Source organism: Symsagittifera roscoffensis, chromosome 1 (genome assembly GCF_963678635.1).
Source record: "Symsagittifera roscoffensis chromosome 1, txSymRosc1.1, whole genome shotgun sequence".
Lineage (NCBI taxonomy): Eukaryota > Metazoa > Xenacoelomorpha > Acoela > Convolutidae > Symsagittifera > Symsagittifera roscoffensis.
The window spans coordinates 55,338,413-55,350,028 of NC_087062.1; the positions used below are offsets into that span (position 1 = coordinate 55,338,413).

Consider the following 11,616-nt stretch of genomic DNA (forward strand, 5'->3'; position numbering starts at 1 on the left):
CAATATCCTAAAAGTCCTAAAGGTAATGTTACTTGATAGGGTGTATTGTTGTATACATGTAACGAAATAAAATCTGAATTCGAGTTTTTCAAATATTTTATGGATGAAATTGTGATTTTGAAAAACTTATGGATAGGTTTGAATTCAAAGTCTGACATTTAGAGTTGTTGTTTATTTTGTTTTTTATCATATTGGTGAACTTGTTTTATTGAAAAATTATATATGTTTCCTGATAGTGGTTTCAGGTGTTTTCTTTGTTGGTTATATATTGGATAAAATTTTGAAAAGAATGGTGGTTGTTTATTTAATCTTTGCAAAAATGTTAGGGATGTGTCTTTTGTCTTTGTGTATTTATCTTTGATTAGTATTTTACTATTCAAGATGTTGATTGTTGGTATATATTTAGAGATAAATGGTATTCCAATGATATTGTGTTTAATATCAGTGATATGAAATATTTGTTTAAATGGTTTATTTAAAATTTTATTTTGCTCTAATGTTCTTGTGGGGAGAAGAAATAATTGAATTTTTCCATAGTTAACCAATGTTGATCCTTGTGCTGTTGCTAGTTTACTGGAGGTTTCAAGAGGTGTTAGTTTTGGGTGTAATGTTTTTATCTCATTCCATGTGGGAATGTTTATTATGTTTGATTCTGCTCCTGAATCAATTAAAAAATCAATTTCAAGATCTGGTGGTTGAAATTCTTTGTTTCTTGGACTTTCTAAAAGAAATGGTATTGTCCAAATTTTTTCTTTGGGTTGTTCTTTTTGTATATTTTGATAGATGTGATTTGTATTTAAGCATTTTGTTTTGTCATTTTCATTGGATTGATTTGTAGTGTTGATTTCGTTAGTTTCTTGTGCCGTTTGTGTGGAATGGATGGGTTCAATGTAATAATTGTGAAGGAGTTCTAATTGATTTTCATATATATGTGTTGAAAAAGGTTGTTCATATATAATAGGTTCGTAGTCATTTTCGACTGCTATCATATTTATGGAGATAGTGTTTTCTGTATCATTTTCTGAATCTGATGATTCACAGTTTATTTGATTTAGTTGTAGTTCGTTATTTCCTGTGTCATCAATACCTGGGGGGTCTGATGTTGTTTCTGGATTTGATTGTACTTGATTAATATGTCTTTGATGTTTAGGTGTACTACTTCTGTGGCGATTGTTAGAATTATTATAATGGTTATTATTTCTGTGTGGTGATTGGGAATAATTTCTATAACGATTATTATAACTTGAATGTCGATTTTGTGAATTATTTCGTGATCTGTTTTGATAATTATTGTTTGGTCTGTTATAGTTTCATCTGTTATATGAGTTATTCCTTGATCAATTGTTCGGGTAATTCTGGTTTCGGTTGTTTGAATAACTTCTATTTCGATTATTGGAGTAGTTTCTTTTTCTATTATATGATGAGTTTCGTGATTGATTGTTTGGATAGTAATTATTCCTTGATTGACTTTCTGAATCTGATGATTCACAGTTTATTTGATTTAGTTGTAGTTCGTTATTTCCTGTGTCATCAATACCTGGGGGGTCTGATGTTGTTTCTGGATTTGATTGTACTTGATTAATATGTCTTTGATGTTTAGGTGTACTACTTCTGTGGCGATTGTTAGAATTATTATAATGGTTATTATTTCTGTGTGGTGATTGGGAATAATTTCTATAACGATTATTATAACTTGAATGTCGATTTTGTGAATTATTTCGTGGTCTGTTTTGATAATTATTGTTTGGTCTGTTATAGTTTGATCTGTTATATGAGTTATTCCTTGATCGATTGTTCGGGTAATTCTGGTTTCGGTTGTTTGAATAACTTCTAATTCGATTATTGGAGTAGTTTCTATTTCTATTATATGATGAGTTCCGTGATTGATTGTTTGGATAGTAATTATTCCTTGATTGGGAATTAGATCTAGAAACAAATTGTGTTGTATTTGAATTTGATCTGGAGTAGTTATTTCGACTATTTGGTCTATTGTAATGATTTTGTGACGAATTTTGTGTATTTCTTCGTTCTGGTGATCTTCCTCTATAACTTGAGTTATATGGTGATTGGGTTCTCGTGTAATTAGTATTGTTCGGAAGTGGTTTTCCTGAACTTTTGTTGCTGTATACATTTTTGTTTGGTAGATTTTGGTCTTTCTTCATGTATTGATAGAATGATTTCTTTGGTTCTTTATATTTTTGAGGTTTGTTTTGATTGTCCTGTTGTTTTGTCTACATTCAGAAATACTATGTCCGTATCGTCGGCAATAATTACACCATTTTTTGAAAGATGGTTTGCCTTTAAAGTTTGGGTGTTTTTCATAAATATTGAGTATTTCAGTGATTTTTTCAACGAGGTCTGTATCTGATTCCTGTATATTGTTGATATTTGTGGTATTTGTTTCAATTCGGTTAATATATTGTAATTTCAGATTTTCTGTTTCTTCAAGTTTCATTGTGATTTCCGCTTGCTCTAGTTTGTCTACTAGTTTTCTAAAATCTAAATCGGGCTCTCGAATTGAGGAGGGATGGGATGCTCTCTTTTTTATTGCTATTTTCTTTAATTGAGGTGTTAAGGTCATCATTAAGATTTCTGTCATTTTTGTGTTTTTATAGTCGTGTGTATTTAATGAATATGCTTTTCGAACTAGTGTTTCGATACGTACTGCTAATTGTTTGATGGTTTCATTTGGTAATCTGCGAATTTCATTACATAAAACTCTTTGTTGTTGTTTGTTTCTTTCGGAGTCAAACACTTTCGAAAATTCTTGTGTAAATCTTTTCCAATTTGATTTTATTTCTATAGGCAATACTGAAAACCATTTTTGGGCTGCGCCGTCTAAGGTTGTCTGTATCAACGCTGTGCGTCGATGTATCCAATTTTGATGTAGTGGCGTATTAATTGGTTCAGGTCCTATATTTAAAATTAAATTTGCTGTTACTGCATTTAAATAATCTTCTACAGAATATTCAGGGTCTGTTCCTGTGAATACCATTAATGGTTTGTTTGATGTTATTGATGATCCACCCATAAGGTATGGATTCATTGTCATTTGTAATGATTCTGCGGCATTTGGCATTTGGCATTTGTGAGAAATTTGAGAGTTGATTCTTTGTTATTTCGTGTTGTTGAAGGTAATATGGAAGTGGTATTTCATTTTGCATTTGTGTTGGTTGATACGAGTGTGTAATCATTGGGTTTTGTGGCTGAATTGGTTGAAAAGATTGTGTATTAATTGGGTTTTGCATTTGTATTGGTTGTTGATTTTGTGTATCTGTTGGGTGTGGAGAAAAAATTCTATGATATGTATACGGTTTCTGCACTCCTTGTCCACGATATTCTTGAGTATATGGTGCAAATATATCTGGTTGTAAATAATCATCGTCAGAGGATAAATAATCCGTTTGATGAGATGCTTGCTTTTTATTTTTATTCTGTTGAAAGAATGGGTAATTTTCACTACGATCCTGTGGAGGATGTGAATTAGTTTGAAAATTTACTGAGTTGGTTGTTGCCATTGGGTTATCCCAATATCGAGATCTTATCTGATTATTATAATTTTTTCGTGGGGGATAGTTTGTTTTTGATGAATGTGCGTAATTATAATTGTGTTCCGTAAACGTGTTTCTTGTGAACGTTCTGCGTGTTTTTGACGTTATTGTCATGGGTCTATATGTTTGATAATCCATTTGTGAATATTTTGGAGCAACCGAAGGTTTAACGGTTGATTGTAAGGTTACTTGTGCTAGTGAAGTATTTGTATTTCTTGGTGTTGTTAAATTTGGACGTATTGGTGAAATACTTTGTTGTGTAGTTGTTGTTTGGACAATTTCTTCATTTATGAAGTGTGATGGTGTTTGAATATCTTGTTGAGTGAGGTTCCTAGTTCGATTAAGGTTTTCATTGTGTATGACAGTCGAATTTAAACTGTTATTTCGCGTATCGGGTAAAAATGTATTGTAGTTTAATGGTGTTGCATCAATGGATAATGGTATTACCCTTACATAATCTCTTACATAAGATATTGTACTTATTGCTTGACTTGAGATTGATTGTGGGATATTTATGAATGCATAATGACACCATTCGGGGTCCCAAACGTAGTCTGATTGTTCTGTGATGGCGGTATCATCGTTTGAATTTTGGGGTCTGAAATTTTTTCTTGCTTGTGAAATTAAATCTATTTTATGTGTGAAATAATCTATTATAAACCATGCCAAAATTTTTTGTAAGTCATGTTTTGTATGTTGTGAAATTTTCGTTTTGTATCTTTAGGGAAATTTTCTTTAATTATATGTAGAAAAATTGAGAATAGTGTGATTTCATGTCGTACCTTTATATGTTTGGATGTCTCATTCGGTGAGATATGCGGGATTGGGTTTTCGTTTTCTAATATTGAAATATAACTATATATTATTGCAAAAACTTCATTAGTAAATATGGAGTTTGCTCTTTGTGAGTTATGATATTGTATGCTTTTTATATATTCTGAGAATACTTTTGAAAATTCTAAATCAAGATCGTCTGTTTGAATTACATATTTGCGGTGATTCGGGTTTGGTGAGCTGAATTCTATTGTGTAGATTCCGTATTGTTGTGTTAAGTTACATATATCTTTCAGATAGTGATCAATAATCTGTCTTTTTATTTTTACATCTGGGAACTCTGTTTTACATGGGCTAATTCCGGGTTCAAACAAATTTAGGAGGAAATTCTTGCAAAGATCATGTTGTCCTCTATTATCGGGTGCATCTACTAGGAAGGGGTAGATATCGTCATCGTCTGGACTATCTTCACTTGGAGTGTGTGTTTGGCTCATTTTTTCGTTTAATGACTGTTAATAGCTAATTATCGATGTGTCTAATTGGTTGATCCCAATTATACAAGTGTACTGGTTTGTGTTTATATTGCTTTTTTATTCTTCTTTTTCCTCTTTTTGATGAATTTGAAGTTGTTTCTGAGTCAGAAAAATATAATTGATCGTGAATAGGACAATTTTTATCAATGGATTCTTTTAATTTATAAAGTTCGTCTAAATTGCTGACTTCTGATTCTGAGAATGCGTTTCTATTTTTGGAAAATCTTTTTCGTGTTATTTGTCTTTGTTTAGTTATTATTTTCCTTTTTAGTGTTTGTCGTTTTGTTCTGATATATCCAACTGTTTGTGTGTGTGGTGTGATTACAAGGTCGTAATTTTTGTTATCTATTTCACAGTTGTGTAAAACGATTGTTTGTTTGTTTCCTAGATTTTTAAATGACATAAGGTTTAGGATGACGGATGCAAGAAGTTGTTAGATGGATTCTATTTTCTTTAATTGTTAGTCCTTACGATTTTTTTGGTTAGCTTAACCTGGGTCTATTTGTTCAGGGTTGGAGAGAAAAGTATATCGATTCCGAAGAATGATTTTTTACTTTCTCGTGGCTAGTATAAGCTAAGGTGTTAACTTACTTAATCTTACTTAGGGGTAGTGATTGTGTTCAAGGGTTGGAGAATAGTAAATCGATCCACAAGGTTCAGGTATAATTAGAACGCGAGTAGTTCGTTAGATACTATTTTAAACTTACTAAGTCTAAGATTTATCCTGGGTCTGGTAAGAGGAGGGTTCAAGTGAAGGATGAGTAACCGAAAATCTTCACTGTTTATCCTAATTTGAATGATTAGTTTTGTTCAAAAATTTCTATTAGTCTTGGGTTTTTTGAAAGGGTTGGATAGTGAATCGACGTTTGAGGTCGTTAGACACTAGCTAAGTGGGTGGGGGAGAACAAAATTGTTCTTTTTGATCCAAGGATAGGCCTTGATGATCAAGTTTTTTAAATTTAATTAAATAGAAAATTAATTAAGATCCAAGGATAAGCCTTGATGATCTGATTTTAAAATTAAGTGAATTTAAGTTTAAAATGGTTTAAATTTATTTAAGAAAAGATTTAGTGTTTTAATGATATTAGTGAGCTTATGATTGCTGTTATGTTTTAGGTGATGAAGCTGGGACAACTGATGATTTTATGATTACTAACAGTTTATTGTCATGCTACTAATTTTTGTTTTGATTTTCAATAAATATTTTCCAAACATGTTTTATAGGATACTGCAGAATTTTAGGGAAACGATCTGAGATCTTTTTATCAATCGTTATTGTATATTAATATTTTTGTTTAGCGCCTGAAATGATCATGAAGATTGACTTCAAGATTTAAGTTTGCAAATGAAAATCTAAATTCATTGCTAATAAGATTCTAAATATAAAAGTTTGTGTTGGCTTTTGCCGTACTATCATATAACTATTTGGTAAGTTTCTACTTTGTCGTATGTCGTCTCTGGTTCCAGGTCTTCTTCCAATTCCGGGTAGTTCTATTATCGTTCGGAATATTGGCTCTGATCTATTGAGTCGTAGAGACATTTCGATTAAATTATGGTCGTGTAACATTTTAAAAATGTTTTGTCTAAATCCTAATCTATTTTTGGTTAATTCTAAGCTATTAAGGTCTTGTTCGAGACTTATGGTCGCACCAGATGAGTTATAACCGATGGTCTTAACTCATAGAGTAATTTCAGATAGGGTACACCGTCTGCTCGTCACGCTATCTTATTTTCGGCCGGATAGATTCGTGCAACTTCTTAGTCTAATACCGATCCTAATCTTACTCTTATACTATTCTTGTCTCAGGTTGTTTAACTAGTCTCTGCTAGGCTCAATAGATCTAGGGTATACTGGTTTATTGCGGCTGCTGAAGTTCTCTTGGAGAGGCAACTAATTTCTAAGTTAAATTCAAATCTCTCTGGTGCTGAAATTACAAGTAATTTCAGTACTTACAAATAAGTGGGTTGTTAGTTAGATGGATCATGATTGGTTAATGTTAAATACTTTACAGTGGTAAAATATCTAATTTATCCAATCATAAAATGTAGTTTAGATCAGGTTCCAAATTTCCCAGTCTTCTAAAGTCAACCGTTTCAGGCTTGACGTCAGTTTTACAGTGTTTGTAATTTGCTCGTATGTTGAGACGAGGTTCTAGTCCACCCTTCGTTTTTTTCCAGATCATCTTTGATCCGTTGTATACTGAAATTTTTACTGCTGTTTATCTTTTTTTTTAGTTCTCCAAATATCCGATTCAGAGACACAGAATCTTCATTTTGGTGCATTCAGCTACCTTAATATAACTTTCCTTCAAACATCAAGATCTCTTTCATAACTTCTTAAAGTTTCCCTTAGGCAAACTGAGTCGTCTTGATTCTACCTGCTTATCTTTTCCCACAAGTTAACTTCTCCTCCAGAGAAGCCAGGGTTTAGCTCACGTTTGTTGCAAAGTAGCATCGCATTTTGTACCAGCTGCTTTTTGATATCATTGATTGTCACATTGAATAACTCATTAGATGTGATTTGTTTCGCTGAAGAGTTCTCTCAACAGAAAGTGGAAAGAAATTCAGTGTCTGAAACGAAGTAAAAATCTCATCGGAGAACGAATACCACACTAGAAGCTGAAAAGAAGAAATTTTGTGTTACACTACGGTGGAATCTTTGTGTATACCACCGACGAGACTGTCTGAAACACATGATTATGCAGACTACAGTTACGTACAACTAAGCGCGCAAAGTCTTATAGTTCACCAAAGAGGCTTCAAACTAGCTACGCTTTAAAAGAACTCTTAAAGTTTGATTTTTTATCTGTCTAAGATGGCTAAAGGAGAATATTTTAGCATTTGAAGGGTTTTTATGACTACACCACTCACAGCTGTGACCGAAAGCAAAAGACCTCAATCAACCCCCAAGGCGAGATCTTGATATATGTTAAAGTCAGTTAAAACTGTGAAAAAGTCATAACTGATGATGATTGCTGTCTGATATGCAAACTTAGTTAATTACAGTCACTATCGATTCAAAACCAAAAATTTCCAGAAAGATTCGTCGAAAATTCCAAGCAGCAGCAAAGCAGTTAAATGTGGGGACATAAACTTTTCCCCAACAAAATGGTACATAATCTGGAGCCCAGATGCAAGTGAAGAAGAAGTCATTGATCTATTCGAAGATAGAATGTTTCGACAAAGTGTTGACTTTCCAACGCGAGACAAAAACACTTCATTATTATTCAATTACTGCTAAAAATCAAAACAAGAATTTGAACATAAAACCTAATCACTAAAAACTATTTAATAAAAAGTAACCAGTTGGCAACCCTGAGGGCAGGAGTCTTGTTCAAACTCATGAATAATAAAGATAAAACCTATGGCAGACATATACAAAACAAACAACAAATGTGGGATGAATCATTGAGGATTGAAAAGAGAGGGGGAATGCGCTAACAGCAAAGGAACAAAGGAGCACCAGAATTGGGAATGCAAAAAACGTAATAAACTGCACAAGACTAGATGGCCCGGCTGACAATCATAGTGGCGTTTCCTCTCATGAGGCACACTGAGAGGCTCTGGAGAAGGCGAACTGGGGCAACACGAGCGTCACGTGAACCAGAACGTCTGGCATCAGCGAGGATAGCAACTGACTTGAAGGTTTTGATAGCTAAAGCGGACCAACCCCCGAGCGTTTCGACTGCTAACGGGAAAAAACTGATTCCTTGTTCCTCACAGTTTTTCTCGTGTTTCGAAAATTTGCGGTCCTCAGCAACTTCCAGGGACGCCCCGGGGGTCTCCGCCGCACGAGAGAGAAGAGATAACTGCAGCGGGGATGTCACGGTGACGTCGAAAGCAGCTGGGCGACCAGCGCTCCAAGTAGGGATAAAAATATCGCCGGGTTTGGACCGTTCTCCAGGGATGAGGTTCCGTTGCTCCTTGATGGGGGCTAAAGAGGCAGCCGAGGTAGCATTGAAAATAATGTCCCGTAGTCTGTCGTGACGGGAGATCCGGCCACCACTCCCCCCACAAGCGACAGCGTGGTCCCCGAGGATGTCCAGAATGCCAGACGGACACGCGGGGCACCTACGAGCAGACGCGAACACAGGAAGACCAAGGCGGTATCTGACAGCAGCTTGGAACTCAGCAGGTAGCAGGTGCAGGCCAAGACCTTTAATGGGGACTGCGGTAAGCCAAGCGCCGGCGTAAGGCAGAGAGAGCGACTGAAGACGAGCTTGCTCGCGGGAATCGGGAAGAGACGAGAAGAACGCGTTGTAGGTGGCCTTATCGAGTTTCTCTTGGAAAGCTTCTTGAGTAAAACCGGGAGTGTTAACGCTTCCAGACTGTTCACGGAAGTCGTTCGAGGCACGCAGGAACTCCGGCGTATCAGTGATGTCGCATTCGGTAAGAAACGAGACCAAATGAGCTGACTGACACGAAGACCCTAGGAAGGCAGGGATGTGTTGGTCGCGAGCTTGCCGGACGCCAAGTCCGCCATCTTTGATAGGCAGGGAAGACTGGGACCAGGCAAGATCAGGAACAGGTGAGCCAACTATGACAGAAAGAGCATCGCGGAGGAGTTCATCAAAAACTTGCAGGGAAGCTGCGACAGGCTGAGAGGGCGGCTGAGTGCGAAGAGAGTACGTCAGCTTGGGAGCAGCAAGGCAAGTGCGAGTGATGCCAAGTGAGAGCTGGGGGTCATCAAGAAGAGGTAACTTTTCAAGACATTTGGTGGCCTTCGAGATGCGTTTGTCCAGGACTTTAACTGAGAACTCAGTATCACCAATGGGGGCGCCAAGAAGCTCGAAGCCATTAGACGCTGCTCTCGGGATAGAGACGGGGATGGAGGAGAACTCCACAGGGGCCCACAACTCACACTTATTGTGCTTGACTTTGAGGCCGAGATGCAAGCCGTTGGAAGTGATGAGTTCGAGAGCCTTGAGCAAGGAGTCTTCGTCGCCGGCACAAATCCCATCATCAAGGTACCAGCAGTTGAGGGTGAGACCGGGGACTTCCGACTTGAGAGATTCGACTAGAGAGTGCAGGGTGACCGCAAAAATGAGAGGCCCTAGCGGATCCCCCTGTTGAACTCCTTTCTCGCTGTTGAGAATGACATCCTCGAACAGCAGATGACTGTGGTGACCGTAGGTAAACTCAACAAAGGCGGAGAGACCGGGAAGACGGTTGCGAACTTGAAGGAGGATCTCGGTGCGGTCTAGCGTGTTGAAAGCGTTCTCAAAATCCACTGTTAAGACGCCTTGGTGACCATGTTCCGAGCACTTTTTGACTGTCATTTTAGTAGCGTGGACGATGGCTTCCGAGCCACCGCTGGTAGCGACTCCAAGCTGGTGAGGACACAGAAAATCACGAGCTTCAGCGTTGGCGGCTTTAGCAAGGCATTTAGCAGTGAGCCTTCGGAGCACTTCGCCGACCGCAATAGGCCGGACACCACCCTTGGGTTTAGCGGTGGCAAAGAGATTCGCACTGCACAGCCACGGAGAAAGACTAGAAGGGGCTTGCCCGGCAGCGAGGATATTAACAACCCTGTTGAGAGATTCTAACGTTCTGGCAGCAGTCTGAGGAGTGGGGCACTCAACGGCGTGAACAAAGTGCTCAGGAAACCAGCGCGAAGGACCGGCAGCAGTGCCGCTCGGGAAACACTTCATGTATCCTTATCAACACCGTACTGTGATCTTAATTTGTGTTGAACGTAAGACAAAATTTAGGACTGTTTTGGTCATAGCTCTGTAACATTGAACTGAAATGCCTTGAAGCCCCGCCAGCCAAAGATAGTATCTACAATTACAATTCATGAGATTATAATGCTAAAATGGGTCACACGCTTAGACCTAATTTTGAAATTTACTGATACACGAGCAAAGACAGCATGTTTGATGAGCTGCAGAAGAAATTCCAATCAATAATTGACACTCGTGTGCCAAAGAGAACAACAGATTGAAAATAACTTCCTCCATGGAAGAAATCCAGCTTTTTTGTCTAGAAAAAACTTAGAAAATCAGACCTTATCAATCGAAAGAAGTTGTACTAGCCACAAGAGAACTAAAAAAAACTAAATCTTGAAGCCCAAGTAAATCATTCATGTGAAGAGGACAGAATATCTTATCGAAGGTCTGTTTTCGGCTCAATAGACAGAAGCAATAAAGTCAAGCGATTGAAACATATAAAGCGATTGGCAAGTACTTCAGTAAATCTTTGCTTCAACCAAAAGACTGCGTGAACTCTTTTTTTCAAAAAGTTATAAACAGAGTTTTCTCGCCAAAATAAAGCTTCGCCAAAATAAAGCCAAAAGTAACGAAGCTTTATTTTAACCGAAGGCAAAAATCTGTCTCATATAACTTCTCCGTCTCAACCAAAAACATTCAAAACGCTGCTAGATGAAACTGAGACAAGCAACACACGAGGCGCAAACAGCATCTCACCCAGTTTCTTCTATCATACAAGAAAACAAAAATTCTAAACCAGCTCATCAAAAACGTGAAGCGCTGAAAGAAACGCCAGTCGTCACAAAATAAACGCCCCAGTATCCCTCGTATACAGTGAGCCTCAAAGAGTTGAGAACTACCGGTCTATCTGAGTATTTTGCATCGATAGTAAACTAATTGAGAAATTCGTTTGCATGCCTTTGTATGAACATTTCAAGAAGTACCTCACAAATGATCAACACTAATTCGTACGGAAACAATCCTTAACTGTTTCTAGCAGCTTTTTAGGCCGCCTTTTCGAAGACAATTGACATAGTTGACAACAAGAAC

The 11,616-nt window shown here is 37.1% G+C and overlaps 1 protein-coding gene across 1 annotated transcript; it reads right to left on the reverse strand.

Moving 5' to 3' along the window:
* Nucleotides 1-8,361: 8,361 nt before the first annotated feature.
* Nucleotides 8,362-10,509, reverse strand: LOC134838882 (uncharacterized). The gene has a single exon (XM_063854186.1). The coding sequence runs from the start codon at nt 10,507-10,509 to the stop codon at nt 8,362-8,364; it is 2,148 nt and encodes a 715-aa protein (XP_063710256.1).
* Nucleotides 10,510-11,616: the final 1,107 nt, after the last annotated feature.